The 19,627-nt window shown below is 38.4% G+C and overlaps 1 protein-coding gene across 4 annotated transcripts in view; it reads left to right on the top strand.

Annotated features, from left to right (window-relative positions):
- The window catches only part of ARHGAP24 (Rho GTPase activating protein 24), a 426,381-nt gene that overhangs the window by 337,703 nt on the left and 69,051 nt on the right, over nucleotides 1-19,627 (top strand). For 3 of the 4 annotated variants that reach the window (XM_032145923.2, XM_032146042.2, XM_058433164.1), the window contains one exon: nucleotides 8,560-8,682. In XM_032145923.2, coding sequence (XP_032001814.1) covers nucleotides 8,560-8,682 — 123 coding nt within the window. Of the gene's footprint in view, nucleotides 1-8,559; nucleotides 8,683-14,859; nucleotides 15,975-19,627 lie in introns of those variants that run through there. The other variant, XM_032146002.2, reaches the window with a different exon arrangement.

Raw genomic sequence — 19,627 nt, 5'->3', positions numbered from 1 at the left:
CTGCTTTGAATGTGTCCCAGAGATTCTGGTATGTAGTGTCTTTGTTCTCGTTGGTTTCAAAGGACATCTTTATTTCCGCCTTCATTTCGTTATGTACCCAGTAGTCATTGAGGAGCATGTTGTTCAGTTTCCATGTAGTTGAGTGGTTTTGAGTGAGTTTCTTAATCCTGAGTTCTAGTTTGATTGCACTGTGGCCTGAGAGACAGTTTGTTATAATTTCTGTTCTTTTACATTTGCTGAGGAGTGCTTTACTTCCAACTATGTGGTCAATTTTGGAATAAGTGTGGTGTGGTGCACAAAAAAATGTATATTCTGTTGATTTGGGGTGGAGAGTTCTGTAGATGTCTATTAGGTCCGCTTGGCGCAGAGCTGAGTTCAATTCCTGGGTATTCTTGTTAACTTTCTGTCTCGTTGATCTGTCTAATGTTGACAGTGGGGTGTTAAAGTCTCCCATTATTATTGTGTGGGAGTCTAAGTCTCTTTGTAGGTCCTCAGGACTTACTTTATGAATCTGGGTGCTCCAGTATTGGGTGCATATATATTTAGGATAGTTAGCTCTTCTTGTTGAATTGATCCCTTTACCATTATGTCGTGGCCTTCTTTGTCTCTTTTGATCTTTGTTGGTTTAAAGTCTGTTTTATCAGAGACTAGGATTGCAACCCCTGCCTTTTTTTGTTTTCCATTTGCTTGGTAGATCTTCCTCCATCCTTTTATTGTGAGCCTGTGTGTGTCTCTGCACGTGAGATGGGTTTCTTGTAAATTCCTCGACACATACAACATCCCAAAACTAAACCAGGAAGAAGTTGAATCTCTGAATAGACCCATAACAGGCTCTGAAATTGTGGCAATAATCAATAGCTTACCAACCAAAAAGAGTCCAGGACCAGATGGATTCACAGCCGATTCTACCAGAGGTACAAGGAGAAACTGGTACCATTCCTTCTGAAACTATTCCAATCGATAGAAAAAGAGGGAATCCTCCCTAACTCATTTTATGAGGCCAGCATCATCCTGATACCAAAGCCGGGCAGAGACACAACCAAAAAAGAGAATTTTAGACCAATATCCTTGATGAACATTGATGCAAAAATCCTCAACAAAATACTAGCAAACCGAATCCAGCAGCACATCAAAAAGCTTATCCACCATGATCAAGTGGGCTTCATCCCTGGGATGCAAGCCTGGTTCAACATATGCAAATCAATAAATGTAATCCAGCACATAATCAGAACCAAAGACAAAAACCACATGATTATCTCAATAGATGCAGAAAAGGCCTTTGACAAACTTCAACAACCCTTCATGCTAAAAACTCTCAATAAATTAGGTATTGATGGGACATATCTCAAAATAATAAGAGCTATCTATGACAAACCCACAGCCAATATCATACTGACTGGGCAAAAACTGGAAGCATTCCCTTTGAAAACTGGCACAAGACAGGGATGCCCTCTCTCATCACTCCTATTCAACATAGTGTTGGAAGTTCTGGCCAGGGCAATTAGGCAGGAGAAGGAAATAAAGGGTATTCAATTAGGAAAAGAGGAAGTCAAATTGTCCCTGTTTGCAGATGAGATGATTGTATATCTAGAAAACCCCATTGTCTCAGCCCAAAATCTCCTTAAGCTGATAAGCAACTTCAGCAAAGTCTCAGGATACAAAATCAATGTACAAAAATCACAAGCATTCTTATACACCAATAACAGACAAACAGAGAGCAAAATCATGAGTGAACTCCCATTCACAATTGCTTCAAAGAGAATAAAATACCTAGGAATCCAACTTACAAGGGACATGAAGGACCTCTTCAAGGAGAACTACAAACCACTGCTCAACAAAATAAAAGAGGACACAAACAAATGGAAGAACATTCCATGCTCATCAATAGGAAGAATCAATATCGTGAAAAAGGCCATACTGCCCAAGGTAATTTATAGATTCAATGCCATCCCCATCAAGCTACCAATGACTTTCTTCATAGAATTGGAAAAAACTACTTTAAGGTTCATATGGAATCAAAAAAGAGCCCGCATCGCCAAGTCTATCCTAACCCAAAAGAACAAAGCTGGAGGCGTCACACTACCTCACTTCAAACTATACTACAAGGCTACAGTAACCAAAACAGCATGGTACTGGTACCAAAACAGAGATACAGATCAATGGAACAGAACAGAGCCCTCAGAAATAATGCCACATATCTACAACTATCTGATCTTTGACAAACCTGACAAAAACAAGCAATGGGGAAAGGATTCCCTATTTAATAAATGGTGCTGGGAAAACTGGCTAGCCATATGTAGAAAGCTGAAACTGGATCCCTTCCTTACACCTTATACAAAAATTAATTCAAGATGGATTAAAGACTTACATGTTAGACCTAAAACCTTAAAAACCCTAGAAGAAAACCTATGCATTACCATTCAGGACATAGGCATGGGCAAGGACTTCATGTCTAAAACACCAAAAGCAATGGCAACAAAAGCCAAAATTGATGAATGGGATCTAATTAAACTAAAGAGCTTCTGCACAGCAAAAGAAACTACCATCAGAGTGAACAGGCAACCTACAAAATGGAAGAAAATTTTTGCAACCTACTCATCTGACAAAGAGCTAATATCCAGAATCTACTATGAACTCAAACAAATTTACAAGAAAAAAACAAACAACCCCATCAAAAAGTGGGTGAAGGACATGAACAGACACTTCTCAAAAGAAGACATTTATGCAGCCAAAAAACACATGCAAAAATGCTCATCATCACTGGCCATCAGGGAAATGCAAATCAAAACCACAATGAGATACCATCTCACACCAGTTAGAATGGTGATCATTAAAAAGTCAGGAAACAACAGGTGCTAGAGAGGATGTGGAGAAATAGGAACACTTTTACACTGTTGGTGGGACTGTAAACTAGTTCAACCATTGTGGAAGTCAGTGTGGCGATTCCTTAGGGATCTAGAACTAGAAATACCATTTGACCCAACTATCCCATTACTGGTATATACCCAAAGGACTATCAATCATGCTGTTATAAAGACACATGCACACGTTTGTTTATTGTGGTGCAATTCACAAAAGCAAAGACTTGGAACCAACCCAAATGTCCAACAACAATAGACTGGATTAAGAAAATGTGGCACATATACACCATGGAATACTATGCAGCCATAAAAAATGATGAGTTCATGTCCTTTGTAGGGACATGGATGAAAGTGGAAATCATCATTCTCAGTAAACTATCACAAGGACAAAAAACCAAACACCGCATGTGCTCACTCATAGGTAGGAATTGAACAATGAGAACACATGGACACAGGAAGGGGAACATCACACTCTGGGGACTGTTGTGGGGTGGGGGGAGGGGGGAGAGATAGCATTAGGAGATACACCTAATGTTAAATGAATTAATGGGTGCAGCACACCAACATGGCACATGGATACATATGTAACAAACCTGCACATTGTGCACATGTACCCTAAAACTTAAAGTACAATAATAAAAAAATAAATAAATAAATAAAAAGAACATCAATCTTGTTTTCCTGTGCAATATGCAAACTTGTGTGAATATTTATAAGCTAGCAACTTGTTTTTCTCTTCTCTGTTCTTGGAGGTATAATTTGAACAACAGGGCTTTGTAAAAGTCTTAAGACTTTTGAAATTGTTAAGTACTGCAAAGATAACCTTCAAAGAGAAGTGTGTAATCCTGACTGGCTGTCTTCTAGATAGTTTGTTGCCTTGGTAATAACACTAATTTACATGTCTGAATTCCTAAACAACCTAAAAACTTGTATCTTTGCTCTGTAAAGTCAGAAGAGAATCATTGGCACATTTCTCTTTTCCCATATGAATAATGGAGAGAAACAAATTCCTGTTACACCAGATGATTTCTTATTTTAATGAAGATTTAACAAAGGAAAAAAAAACATGAATAGAATGTGATATAATACACACACATATTACATATGGACTGAAGACTGGGAAACTCTCACCACTCCAGTGATAATTAGATCTCAACATTGCTTTTAAAAATTTCACCTCTTGAAAGAATTTTTTATTCCAAATGGTTAAATAGATTAAGTCCCATAAAGGGCTAACGAAGAAAGTGAATCTTGATCCACATGATTGAAATCGAAATTCCGAGTTTATTCATTTATCAAATCATATCTTTGGTAAGTTATTTTTAAGCCCCTTCACTTGCAAGGCAGTGCCAGGCTCTTAGAACTGAGGGGTTATGCATTAGAACAGATGGCACTTTCAGTTAGAAATCACCTATTTTTAGTACAGAGTATCTAGTTCATATCTAGAGAAATTATATCTATATAATTGTTTAGTCACACCCTTAGTAATAAGTCTATATTTACACAAAGAATCATACAAAAACTTTTTCTAAATCATGCCCCACCCCTTGCTATTAAAATGAGGAATGAAGATCTAGATCCATAGATGAAATTCACAGATGGGATTTTGTATCTGTGATTGGCAGTCTAAATGAGATTCAGGGTCAGACACGCAGCACCATTGGCAGAGATAAAGCATCAAATGAAAAGTCAGGGGATAATGGCCAGTTGTGCATATCATTCTTTTTCCTCTGCTTTCAGGCAGATACACACTGTAACGGCTGCCACTCACTCTAATTACTAGACCTGGAGTGACAAAGCAGGATATTGCTCTCTGAATTGCTAAGCATCCTTCAGGCAAAGACAATAATTACAATATTCTGATTTCAAAATGATAATATTTTGGGCTCGATACTGTGGTATAAGTGGATCAGAATACAAAATTAATTTGTAGAACTGCGCCATGCTAAATGAAGCATCTTTTTATTGTGCCATTTAGTTACTTCTGCCACTTATACGTCATACAGCCATGTATGTGCATATTAATGTATGGTATATTTACATGTGCGGTATGTAATTTTAATGTGCATTGGTGTGCATATGTGTATCAAGGAAAGATAATACTTTTAGAACATCCCTGTTACTATTGCCTAATTGTTCTCAAACACTTATTAGATTTAATATCTCTGGGATCAATTTAATGTAATATGTACTTTTTGCATAGATAAGGGTGAGAGACAATTAAATGACATAAATTTAATGTTTACAACATTTCTACTTTTTGCCTAACACAGTGCTAATATTTTTATGTGCTTTATTTTGTTGAATTCTCACAAAAATTGACTAAGTATGTATAATTGTCTCTAAAGCATGATCAAGATGACTAAGTTTCAGACTCCTCCCTTATACCATATACAAAAATCAACTCCAGATGGATTAAAGACTTAAATGTAAAACTCAAAATTATAAAAACCCTGGAAGACAACCTAGGCAATACCATTCAGGACATGGACACAGGCGAAGATTTCATGATGAAAATGCCAAAAGCAATTGCAAGAAAAGCAAATATTGACAAATGGGATCTAATTAAACCAAAGAACTTCTGCACAGCAGAAGAAACTACCAACAGAGTGAACAGACAGCCTACAGAATGGGAGAAAATTTTTGCATGCATCTGACAAAGTTCTAATATATAGCATCTATGAGGAACTTAAACAAATTCACTAGAGAAAAACAACCCCATTAAAAAGTGGTCAAAGGACGTTAACAGACACTTTTCAAAAGAAGACATACATGTGGCAAACAATCATATGAAAAAAAGCTCAACATCACTGATCATTAGAGAAATGCAAATCAAAACCACAATAGGATACCATCTCACACCAGTCAGAATGGCTATTATTAAAAAGTCAAAAAATAATAATAACAAATGCTAGCAAGGTTGTGGAGGAACAGGAACACTTATACACTGTTGGTGGGAGTATAAATTAGTTCAACAATGTGGAAGACAGTGTGTTGACTCCTCAAAGACCTAAAGACAGAAATACCATCTGACCAAGCAATCGCATTATTGGGTATATACCCAAAGGAATTTAAATCATTCTATTATAAAGATACATGCACACATATGTGCATTTCAACATTATTCACAACAGTGAAGACATGGAATCAAACCAAATGCCCATCAAATGACAGACTGGATAAAGAAAATGTGTTACACGTACACCACAGAACGCTATGGAGTCATTAAAAAAAAAGAACGAGGTCATGTTCTTTGCAGGGACATGAATGGAGCTGGAGGCCATTATCCTCAGCAAACTACCACAGGAACAGAAAACCAAATACTGCATGATCTCACTTATAAGTGGGAGCTAAATAATGAGAACAGGTGGGCACATAGAGGGGAACAACATGCACTGACTGGGGCCTATCAAAGGGTGGAAGGTGGAAGGAGGGAGAAAATCAGGAAAAATAATGAGTACTAGGCTTAATACCTGGGTGATGAAATAATCTTTACAACAAATCCCCATGACACAAGTTTATCTGTATAACAAACCTGAGCATGTTTCCCTGAACTTAAAAGTTTTTTTTTTTTTTTTTAATAAGATCACTGAATTTCCAGAAGTTAAATAACTCCCTGGAAGTCAAACAGCTAATATAAGATAAAACTGTGATTCTAGCTGGGTTTTCTCTGACTTCGAAATCTATGCTTTTTCAGATACAAGTTGTTTAAGGCAGGGGACCCCAACCCTGGGCCCCACAGTAGGAGGTGAACCAGGGGCGAGTGAGCATTACTGCCTGAGCTCCTCCTCCTGTCAGATCAGTGGCAGCATTAGATTCTCACAGGAGCGAACCCTGTTGTGAACTGCGCCTGAGAGGGATCTAGGCTGCCAGCTCCTTATGAGAGTTGAACTAACTCCTGATGATCTAAGGTGGAACAGTTCCATTCCGAAACCATCCGCCCCACCACCCCATTTGTGGAAACAATGTCTTCGACAAAACTGGGTCCCTGGTACCAAAAAGGTTGGGGATCACTGATGATCAACCTAGAGTGGAACTAGACATGTAAAAGAATCACTGTTTCCCCAGTAGTGAGATGTTCGCTGTAATATAAGGAGGCTAGTTTTATTTATTCAAAAGATTTGTCAACATATGGAAACCTATTTGATACAGTTTTTTGAGCCCTTCCTCTGTTCCCATTTAGTTGTATTAAAATGTAATGCACCAATACTGGTTGTTCAACTGGTTGGCTTATAGTTATTGCACTTCTCTGACTTATCACCTGTTCCAAAAATTTATATCAATGCTAGAATAGTTGTCCTTCTCAACCTAGAGCATTCATATACAATTTAGAGGTCACTAAACTTTAATGCCTGCAACTTTCAGAACTATGTGTGAACCAGATTGAGTGTGAAATAATAGTGAGTGTGGTGCCTGCTGTAAACTGGAGCCTGCAAACTCCTTATAAAAGTATTTAGGTCCACTTACAAACAACATCTTAACCAAACGAAACACTCAGATATGAATTAATTCAACCCAAGGGATTAAGTATACAACACTGCATGAAAATTAAATGTTGATAGATATTTGAGTACCTTAGAAGTTAGTATAGTATTAACATATTATCAGGATCCAGTTAAATACTATTCTATTTCTTTAATTATTCCTTCTGTGAGCAACACTATTTTCAAAGACAGTGAAGGGGTGCAGGCTCTGATACTTGTCTTCAGAAATACTCCTTTAAACACAAAAGGTATAACGAAACCATGCCTCAAGATCTGTTTCAAGGTCAAATATGGTTATCCCTGTTTTGTAAGTGGGAAAATTAACTCGCTGGGGAAACTTAAATGTGCTATAAAAGACTTCTAAGAAATTAAATTACATGCTTTGGAAGTCTAGCACTTCAAAGTTGATATTAGAGATTATAAAGGTTTTAAAGTTCATGAATTGTTCTTTGGGGAAAAATACTAGAGAAACCATCAAGGTTTTGCACAGAGGCGGCGCTGCTGGGGTTTCCTAAAGCTCACCCTCAGGTGCGAGAGCCATTGCAGGTATTGATCTGGCCTTTGTGGCTGTCCAGGCGTGTCTTCTTCTTCCCTACCTCCTCTTTGTTTGCCCTCCTGAAGTTGTGATCTCAGGGGTTGAGGTTCCTCTTCCAGAGCAGAGGCATAGAGAAGAACCTCTGGGTCAAAGGCATTGCATGTGGCTCTTTACTCTTTCCTGTAACTCCCACATCCAATCACGATGTCCTGGTGGCCTCTGTGTGTGTGCACTATGCAGTGCTCAGACTGTTCCACGCTTGCTTCAAATGAAAGGCCAAGCTCTGTGGACGACTTTTCCACCTTCTCTGTCTTTCATTTTGTTTTTGCTGTTTCTCCCTATTCAGCAGCTTCGCGTGAATAGATTGGATTACGAATTGATGCAGGCCTATGGGTTGTTTCTAGGACAAAAAACCCGGGCTTTGTTTAGGAAATGACATTTGTTCTCCAGCTTTCTCCTGAAAACATGAGAGTCTCTCCTTTTTAAAATTTTTCTTTCCACTCAGAAACCATGGTAAATATTTCATCATTGGGTAGAACTTAGTGCGGGCTGTATTAGGCACAGTCTCTGTTTCAGGGGTTCTTCTGGAGACTGATGATGAGGAATCTCTGGATGCAACTTCAGCTGCATATGTTATCTGGATGCAACTTCAGCTGCATATGTTACTGTGTTTTCACAGGAGGCGATCGGGATCGGATGACCGCAAATCATGAGAGCTACCTCCTCATGGCAAGCACCCAGAATGATATGGAAGACTGGGTGAAGTCTATCCGCCGAGTCATATGGGGACCTTTCGGAGGAGGTGAGTGTACTTTAAAATCATGGAAAAACAGAAAGGTAGACCAAACCTGTTCATCCCTTTCCCCCAGCGAATGTTACTATTAGCTCTTGTATTCAAGTGGGTGAATGTTAAAATAAATTGTAAATTGTTCAACATTATTGTTAGACGTATATCTTCGTAAATCCTACAAGTTTAATTTAGATCATATATAATTAATAATGAACCTTCTTCTGTGAATATGTTGAATGATAAAAATGTGTGGTTTTTCATTTTTAGTTCTGGATTTTCCCATATTACCAACAATACGCAGTTATGGGACTCATACTGTAAAAGTAGATTAGTTAAGAACATCTAGATATGAAGTGAGAAATTTATGACTAGTGGTTCTGGAAGATATCCCAGCCCCCAAATGCTCAATTGTATCAAAGAGGAATGCCAAAACTTTTGATAATAGTCGGATGATTATTGGAGTAAAAACATCCTTTGGATCAGTTAAGTGTTTGTAAATTTGAAAGTAAGTTTTTAAAAGGTTTTATTTAACACAGTGTTGAGAATGCACCATGTCAAGAATGAGCTAAAAAGGTGCTATGCATAGAACTAAACAAAGGAAGAAAAGATAAAAGATGTGATCTTGGTATGCCAAGAAATAGAAAATAGAATCATATAAACAGAAAAATTATTTAACGAAAATGAGCAAATGGACCAAAAAAATAAAAGCACAAAATTATTTATCTACAACCACAATATATTTCCAAGAACATAATGCCTAATTTTAATATGGTGATATAGTTAAAAATAAGTTGTATTAGGTCAAATTCACACTTTATAAGCAATTACAATCCTTATATTTATTTTCCATTCTTTTGTATATTGTCAACACCCTGAATTGAGACAGTGATTTTTTTTTTTCTAAACATATCAGATGCTTCTTAGGCTGACTGACCATTTTATATTCTAGAATAACTTCAAAAGCTTAGTTTTAAAAGTTGATAAGTTGAAGTTAAAATAGTAAAGATTCATTGAAAACATGATATTTTACTAGATTAATGACACATGTTTGTAAAGTGTCTATGTTTTAACAGTATCTTCTGTTAGGGAAAGGGAAGATTCCTAACCAGGATGACCATTCATTCCAGTTTCCTTAGTAAGAGCGGTTTACAACTTTTGTCCCAGGCTAATTACTGATCGTGCTACCTTTCACTCCCACAGTGTTCTAGTTTGGATGACAACACATACGGTTACCTTATTCATAACCCAAAATGGCTAGCAAGTGACTATGTAAAATATTTGAAAACACCAGCTGAATCCCCACTCCAGTACCTTAGCAGAGGATTCCTCATAGTTATACAGTAAGGAGTCCCCCTTTATCCATGGTTTCAGTTGCCACTGGTCAACTGCAGTCTGAAAATATTAAATGGAAAATTCTAAAAATAAACAATTCACAACATTTAAGTTGCACGTCGTTTTTAGTAGCATAATGAAATCTCATGCTGTCCTTTCCAAGATGTGAATCGTCCAATTGTCCAGTACATTCACGCTGCACACACTACCCGCTGCCCATTAGTAGCCATCTCGGTGATCAGATCGACTGTCACGGTATCCCAGTGCTTGTGCTCAAGAAAGCCTTGTTTTACTTAATAATTGCCCGGAAGGGCAAGAGTAGTGATTCTGGCAATTTGGATATGCTAAAGAGAAGTCATAAAATGTTTCACTTATGTGAAAAGTTAAAAAATTCCTGATTTAAGGAAAAGAAAAAAGTTGGATGCTAAGGTTATCAAGAGCTATAGGACAATGAAATATCTTGAGAGACCATGTTCACATAACTTTTATTATGGTATATTGCTATAATTGTTCTATTTTATTAGAATATTGTTATTGTTGTTAATCTTTTACTGTGCCTAATTCATAAATTATACTTTATCATAGGTATGTATGTATATGAAAAATATCGTATATGAAAAATATCGTATATAAAGGGTTCAGTACTATCTGAGATTTCCGGTGTCCAGTGGGGACTTTTATCCCCTATGGATAAGGAGTGGCTACTGTACATGAGAGACACATACTCATCTGGTAATGTTTGCTAGCACCTCCAGGGTGAAGGGTTTGTGGGGAGCCTGAGGATGAATCTTTTCAAAGCTCCCATTGTCTCTAAAGACACTTTTCTCCCCTTTATAATCAGATTTCTGGAATTCCTGAGTTCAGAAGAATCTCTAAAATCTATTGAAGAATATATTTTTGTTGAGGGATTAGTTATATTAAGTGTTAGTTATTTTCTCCCCTTTCTCCTCTTCCACCTGTCACTTCCTGAAAAAAAAAAAAAAAAAAAGAATGCCATCCAGTTAATTTATCCAAATAAATGGCCACGGGCAGTCACATCAACCCAGAAATCTCGGAAATAATTCCAGTGGGACTGGGTGAGCTGTATATGTGAATCTTCAAATTCATGAACCTGGAAGGGACACTTAAATAGTTGATTGGTCTATAAACTTTATTATATGAGACCTACTTCAGGGATTTTACAAATGCTCGATTTGAATTTACATTTAAAGAGATATATTTTAGCATATAGCACTCATAATAGAAACAATGCTTCAAAGAATAAATCTTCTCCTGCCCTCTTTGTTTAATACGTATTATGAGACTGCAAGGCAAGCTTTTAAAGTACTCATTTAATTTGTAAGAAATCTTTTGTGATTTTTCTGAATATCAGAGTTTGCTAAAGTTAATACAGCACACAAAACAAAATAGAATGTTAATACTGATAAGAGATCCCAACTGTCAGCCATAATCTTGGGTTTCAGATGATGTATTAATCTAAGGTTTCAAATGTTCCTCTTAATATTAATAAATTCTGTTATTGATTGAATTTTAAATAAATATTTTAAATTTTAGTTTTAAACAATAAAGTTATATGACTGAAAAACTCTTTTACTTATTTTACACTGTGTATTAAGTTTCCACTTAACATTTCATTGAAATTAACTTTTCTACAGATTTGCAATATTTTAAAAGCACTGTTGTAGTTCAACCTCACATTTTGTGGCTTAAGTCTTTAAGACCCAAGGAGGTTGAAAAACTTGCCAAGTGTCACACTGTGAGAAGCAGAAGTAGGAAGAAAACCCATGTGTTCCTCCTGCTTTATAGCAAAATAGTGTGATCTATTACTTCTACTGTGGTAGTAAAAAACCCACAATTATAAGTGCATGCCTTATTGATCATATATTCTTCAGTATATGAAAAATAATAAAAGTTTTTAAACATACAATAATTAGAATTAATATAGTTTTATGAGTCCTTCAAAAATACTAGAATTGATACCATCGAGCAATTAGAAAAAAAAAATCCGAAACAACCCAAATGTCCATCAACAGATGAATGAATAAACAGAATGTGAAGTATCCAAAGAATGGATTATTATTAAGCCATAAAAAGGAATGAAGTACTGATCAATACAACATCACGAATGAAGCTTGAAAACATTGTGCTAAGTGAAAGAAGCCAATCACAAAAGAGCACATTTTATGATTCCATTCATATGAAAGTATAGAACAAGGAAATCTACAAAGACAGAAAATAGACTAGTGGTTGCTTAGAGCTGGGATGGGGGGCTGAGGGGGTAAGGGAGAGATAGCCAAAAGATACAGGGTTTATTTTTAAAATGAAAATGTTCTAGAATTAACTGTGGTGATGGTTGCAAGTATCTGTGAATAAACTAAAAACCATTGAATTGTACGTTTTAAACTGGGGAATGCTATGGTATGGGAATTATATCTCAATAAAGCTGTTTAAAAAATTCTGAATTGTCATAATCACCCTTCATAAGAGAATGCACTTTTCCTTCCTATCTTAGTTATGAAACCCAGGCCCTGTTAATACTAAATGAAAAGCACTTGATTAGATGGTATCTGTAAGGACATTTAGAAGAGGAGGTGACATATCACTCTGATTTATCAATCACAGTATACCACCTTTGGATACGTTTTAAATGTATCTATTATAAAGAGGGCATTTCATTGTGGCAATTTTTTAACCTGTGTTTTTAAAAAGCTAAAGTTTTTCATGAGGCACTTAAGCTTATCTTTATTCAGGTTGCACATATATGCAAAATATTCCCTCTTTGCCATTACAATAATAGACATTAGATTAAAATATAGGAGACACCTGAGGAGCTTGTCTAGTTCTTCAGTCTCCTAGAAATTAAAAACTATTAGGTGGAAATGTAAATAAAATGTAGGGTTTTGGAATGATAGGCCTTTCCTTTGTATTAAAATGAATTTATAAAATACTCATATGGGGCAGGGAACCAAGGGAAAGGTGAAAAGTATTGAATCTAGATAGCTCAACTTTGTGCCACCTGCTGAAAACCCATGCACAGTTGCTCCTCTAGTAATAATGCTAATTGAGAGGCACATGGTTTCTGCATAAAAGTCAAATTCAAAAATCTGAATGTCAAACATTTATTTAGCCTTGGGAAGGTTTAGTCTTCCTTCCTTCCTTCCTTCCTTCCTTCCTTCCTTCCTTCCTTCCTTCCTCCCTCCCTTCCTTCCTCCCTCCCTCCCTTTCTTCCTTCCTCCCTTCTCCTTCCCTCCTTTCCTCCCTTCCTTCCTTGTGTATTTTTATACTGAGTTTCTGTTCAATTGTTTTTGAGGCAATGTTTATGGAAGTGTCTAGTCCAGAATCTGAGATCTGAGGAGAGTGATAATTCATTAATAGTTTTTTTGTTTTGTTTTGTTTTTTTGGAGACAGAGTCTCCTTCTGTTGCCCAGGCTGGAGTACAATGGTGCAATCGCGGCTCACTGCAACCTCTGTCTTCTGGTTCCAGTGATTCTCCTGCCTCAGCCTCCCCAGTAGCTGATATTACAGTCGCCTGCCAGCACATCCAGCTAAATTTTTTTTGTATTTTTAGTAGAGATGGGGTTTCACCACATTGGCCAGGCTGGTCTCAAACTCCTGACCTCAGGTGATCCACCCACCTCAGCCTCCCAAAGTGCTGGGATTACAGGTGTGAGCCATTGTGCCCGGCCCAATAGTTCTTGTAGCTCTAATTGCTTAGCCTAATGTTAGCTACTGCCAAAATCAAGTCTTTCCTGTATATTTCTGCCTCCTAATAAAAAGAGTTGATTCAGAGACCCAGCAAGGCAGTAAGAATACTATTTGTGAATAATCCTTACAATAAACAATTGGCATGTAGGCAGACAGAGGTTAATTAAGAGGCAACGTGGTCAGGCAACGTGCACAGACCAAGTGCACAATCTTGGATATGTAGTTTTACTTCCCTTGCCTTTGGTTTTACTCACTTGTGAAATAAGAAAATTAGAAGAAAAAAAAATGCTTTCACTTCCCAGCTCCAAAATCCTCTGATTACAGGAGTTCCCTGCAGATCAGTGTTCAGGTCAGTGGATTTTTCTGTTGGCTGAAGTGCTTGAAGGGCAGCACCGTCTCTGTCTTCGTGGTGCTGAGTTACACTTTGTGGTTCTTTATTTTCTTAGCAGCGTGCTGTGACACAGAAGGTAAAATACCATTTGAACCACAGGGTAGAACTAAATAATAATAATCCTTTCAATGACAAAAGATTACCTACATGGGCATGCTAGTCAGAGTAATGATGTTTTTAATGGAAGGACCTTTTTAACACTCCTCATGGTCTCGTAAAGCTTCTGCCAAATGGCTGGGAAGGAACACAGAGGCCTCGGGGGTCAGTTGGGGTTAAGGCACTAGCATTCCAAATCAGTTCATGGAACAGCCAGGTGGATGAATGATTAACCCAGCAAGTAAATTGTTCAGTGAGTAGGACTGAGAGGCTTGGTGGACATGGGGGCTGGGGTGCAGAAAGTACGTGCAAGAGCATGGAAGAGTGTTGAAAACAGAATTGGTTTGCAAACCATGCCCAGAGAAACATATATGTGTGTGTAAATACACACACAAATACGTGTTGATGTGTTTGCAGCTTTACCCACAGACTCTTTGCCACTGGATTTTAAATATTTTTCTGTTTTACAGACACACACATACACATGTATAAATATGTTTTTAGGGTATGCATGTTAAATCAGTGCTCACAAATGAATTCAATTACAAATCATTTGAAAAAAAGTAAAACTTTTATGAGAGGAGAATAAATGCAAGTTTGAAGGGGCAAAAAGTTTATCCCCTGGGGGTTGGTTTGGTGCCCTGTGATTTCTGGAGGGGCTGAGCCAGCCAGCTGTAAAAGTGCTGCACAAGACAAGAGCTGGGAAGTCAACAGAAAGTCAAAAGAAAAAGAAAGGGGTTCGTACCGCAGCGTGGCATTCTCCCTCCTCCCCTCATCCTGTTGTGACTGCACCTGCTGAATGTGACCGGCGGGCACTGGAAGCAGCCGCAGCCACAGCCTTGGTGAGGAGCAACCGCAGCCCTGCCAGCTCCCTCCCAGTTCTCATTGAGAAAAGGGGAGACGGAGCAGGAGGAGGGGGAGGAGATGCTCCCTGCAAAGCTGCCTCCCCCCACAGATCCAAAGAGCCTCTTGGAATGGGCACTCGACTGTTCTGACGTGGTGATTCTCTCGGGAGTTTGAAGACAGAAAGGAAAGGGGAGAAACCTGCAGAGAGCATCAAAGGATGAGGGGTGCTATAAAAGAAGCAGGGGAGTCCTTTGAAAGAAATCTATCATGCACTGAAATGCTTTCTGGAGAAGGTGCCATTATTTTCCTCCCCTCTTGCTCAGATGAAAGGAGCCAGCAAGGACAGTCCTGAAATATTCCTCAGGGGCTTTTTTGTCATTGTTCCTCTTTCCTCTTGCACAGGGCTATTTGCTGACCTTTCCAGAGGAATCTCAGTCCAGCTGAGAAGACAGTTCTTAATAAAAACAAAAAAATGCAAAAACCAATTCCTGCTGTTTGAATGGGAATGGTAGCTTGCTTGCTGCAGTTCTTTTCCTGTGACATTTTGGAATGTCTGCAGAAACTTAAAAAAAAAAAAAAAAAAAAACCTTAAAAACTCCCTGGATTAGGCAAGAGAAAAGGAAGTTTTTTTGCTAAAAAGGAGTAAATGAGAGGTGGTAACTTATCCCTAAGCCAGGACCTGGATGATCAAAACCTTCAAGTTCTAGGAATCAGCACTTCAAAAATAACAAATAAACAAGCATGAGGAGTGGCTGTGGGGTTTCGCTCAGAGGCAGGTTTTAAAGGAAGCCAAAACCGGGTTCAGAACTTCGGGCCTGTACGATGCCTGAAGACAGGAATTCTGGGGGATGCCCAGCTGGTGCCTTAGCCTCAACTCCTTTCATCCCTAAAACTACATACAGAAGAATCAAACGGTGTTTTAGTTTTCGGAAAGGTAGGTAGATGGTATATTCATGTCCTTTTTATAAATATAAATAATATTCTCTTAGGCTTTAAGGTCTGTTTATGCTCAGATAAAATGGGAGTTTGGAAACCAAGAGCTTAGGACTGTACAAGAGTGATTTGTGCTTATCCTTGCTTGTCTATACTTATTTTCTGAGGTTCATTTAAATGTGTATATTATTGTCTGTGAATAGGTGGGGTAGGTGGGGCTTAAAAAATAGTAATCCTATGGGGATCACCTTGACTGACAGGGGACGAAGTAAGCTGGGCTGACCGTACTCAGAGGAGGGGCCAGAGTGATCTTGGGCCCTTCCTAGACCCAAATCAAGCAGCCACGTTCTGACCCCTCAAAACAGGGCCCTCGCAAATCCCTGTGCTGTGTTCCCGTCACCTTGTTTTGATTCTGGCTGCCTGTGCTTGCCTCACCTCCCCTGTTGAGAAAAATTTGATAATCGAATTATCCATGCTGACCCATTTTCAAGAGGCTTTCAACCATATTGATGAATATTTGCTGGGAATAGGAGTCACCCTGACTTTTCAAATATATCACAAGGTGGCACTGGGAGAGGGTGAAGATAAGAACTATCAGGAATGGGGGGTGAGAACATAGAACAACTTATGATCAATAAAAGAAACTAAGACATTTCTGAATTGACTTATTTGGGGGGAGTTAGAGAATACAAAATAGGTAAACTAAAATGTTTTCAGGAAAGGTTTATGGATCAAAATATTTAAAAATATCTTTTTGCTTTAAAATAAGGATTATTAAATGGAATGGCTGTTTAAGTAGAAACTAAGTAATTATAATGTTAATGACATGTACAATAAGCTAATAATTTAGTCAGGTGCTGAGTTGAATGACATCTAGGGTTTTTCTCCCCCACATTTTTTTTTTATTTGCCACCCATTAATTAATCTTCCCTAGTTAGTAACTAACAAAAAAAAATAAGAAAAATCAAAATTACAAAATACAGGGGAAACTTTTTTTTTTTTTTAAGGAAACCATTGTTCCTGCAGAGTGGTTTCCTTTGCGTAGCTAAGACCTGGCAACAATCACCGTCATATATTTTCAGCAAGGATTTCAGGTGTTAATTTACCTTCCTATCTCATCCACAAAGATAATGATAATTAAATGAGAGTTGCATGTCTCATGTTTTTATAGATCTATAGGGATTTTCTGAATACCATAGGATTGCATCATTGATAGAGAAATTAACAATGACAGAAATTTTTAAAGGCTCAGGGACTAATTGCTTAAAGGATAATTTCCCCTTCTAGTTCCCCAGCCCATCAGAAACTAAATTGGTTCTATCCAAACACGACTTTTCAGGGTTACTGCTGTCCATTTGTAACATGAGATGTTTGGAGGATTATTAATGTATCTTTAAAGGACTTTTTTTTTTGGCCTTTGTCACCTTCCCGTCTCCCATATAATCCTTGTGAACACACTGCTGTTCCCGATGCCTTCCTCCCTTTCTCCTTAAATACCAAGCGGGGAAGGCAGTGCCTGGGAAGAACATTCCCATGGACTGGCAAATGGCCAACACCAGGTAGGGCACAGCTTCCATCTATCCTCTCCTGGGGGGCTATTTTTAAAGGCTGTCTTTTTCTCTTCGAAGCCTTAGCAGTTTGGGGAATGTCCAGCATTTGAACCAGGATGAATCGTTTTTTTATTTACAAAGATGTATTCTGCTTTCTGTCGAAAGGAGAAAGGAGAGGAGGTGCAGGAAGCATTCAGCAGTTTTACGCTTCCTTTCCATTCTCTGGAGCCCGCTGCATCCCAGGCTCTCTCTGTTCAAGGGCTGCGTGCCCACAGTTCTGCAGTGGGGTCCTGGGAGCACAAGCGCTCAGCTGCTGCAGCCCCAACCCGCCGCCACCTTGCTCTTGCTGCACTCATCACTCAGGGCCGCAGCAGCATGACGCACAGGAGTTTTACATCTTTCTTGAAGGTCTGGCCTTGAAAAGAATGAACTCGCCTCTCAATTCTGGGTTCCTAACACCATGCCACCTTAAGAAGAGTGTGTTCTTTTGTGCTTTATTTAATCTCCTGGGTACTTAAGTGTTTCAAGAAGTGGCCTGGGTTTCTGCGTTCCTCTCCCAAGCCTTTCCGGGAGCATCAGCTTAAGTCATTTTAAGGAATGCAATAAGGAGAATGTGTGAAGCCAGGAAAAATGCCTAGAGGTAAAAAAATGTTGACGTGGCTACTTTTCCTGATCCACATGTAAAATATATATATATTTACTGTTGTCAAAAGTAGGCCAACAGCAGAAGAGACATGCTGCGTTTCTAGCGGTTTTAGAAATTCTGTCAGGATAAAATGTGGAGTTGAGTGAAAGTTTCCAGAGGCCTGGTTACCTTACAGCTTGCATGTTGTGCAAGCTGAAACTCACCTCTCAGAGCACCTTTCTCTTCCAGACCTCTTCTGTCCTTTGCTGCCCTTTCATCTCTCATTCTTTGTTTGGGTACTAATTAAGGTCACTGAAAATGATTTCCCAGTGGTTTGAAAAATCCAGGAACCAAGAAATATCTATTAGGCAGGAAGCTCGGGATTGTGGTGCTTTGAATTTATGTTCCGTTGAGATAATGATGATAAGTGAATTTTTTACCCTGTTGATTTTGAAACTACAATTTTTCTTTACCTCTCTAATATGACTATTAGCAGTATAACTGATCCCTTGATTACCTGGGAATGCATAACACTGCGGTATGAGCACTTGGGTCTAGTCATAAGAGGCTAGATTCCTTGATTGTTGTGATCCCAGGATGCTAAATTAGATTTTTAAAGTCCACCTCTATCCTGATTTTTTCATGAACTACTCCTTTCTTGGAGATAAGTTATCATCAGGTCCTCAGTGGCTTTTCCTACACAGCAACCACTTAGTGATCATGCACCATTGCTTCTTCTTTATGTCCTTCCAGCTCCATTTCCATTTCCATCACCTCAGCTCTTTGTGCCTTTATTGCTCCATGTATGCAACTTACTTTAACCTAAGTAGTGGCTTTTCAAGACAGCATTCATCCTCACCTCTGTGCACCCCCAGCACTCTTCACAAATTCCTACAACACACAAGCCATCTTGTGAAGCATTTCCCTGTATGTATTTCTAAAACAGTGCTGTCAAGCAACTTTCCACAGCTCAAAGATTTTTATGATCCCCTATTGCTCACAGGAGAAAGTCATATTTCAAGTAACTATAAAGGCCCTCCAAATTCTAACAATTCCCTGGAGTATAAGCCCCCTAATTCCCCAGACTATTTCATCCTTTCTCCTAAACACATGTCCTACACCACTTCTTCGTGTCTCTTCACTTTGTTTCCTCTGCTATAATGCTTTCTTCTCTGTTGTCTATCTCAACTTTATGCTCTCTTCAAGGCATCACTGGCTCTAATTTCTTCAGCAAGCTTTCTCTGTTTACCAATTATATGCTCCTAACTCTATAGCTCTTATGTTTTATTTTTATTTATTTATTTGTTTGTTTGTTTTGAAATGATCTCATTCTGTCATCGAGGCTGGAGTGCGGTGGCGCAATCTCAGTTCACAGCAACCTCCGCCTCCCGGGTTCAAGTGATTCTCCTAGCTCAGCCTCCTGAGTAGCTGGGATTACAGGTGCCCGCCACCACGCCCAGCTAATTTTTGTATTTTTAG

This window comes from Hylobates moloch, unplaced genomic scaffold, assembly GCF_009828535.3.
Source record: "Hylobates moloch isolate HMO894 unplaced genomic scaffold, HMol_V3 SCAFFOLD_2, whole genome shotgun sequence".
Lineage (NCBI taxonomy): Eukaryota > Metazoa > Chordata > Mammalia > Primates > Hylobatidae > Hylobates > Hylobates moloch.
The sequence above is the reverse complement of the archived record's forward strand: the minus strand, read 5'-3'. Positions and strand labels throughout refer to the sequence as shown.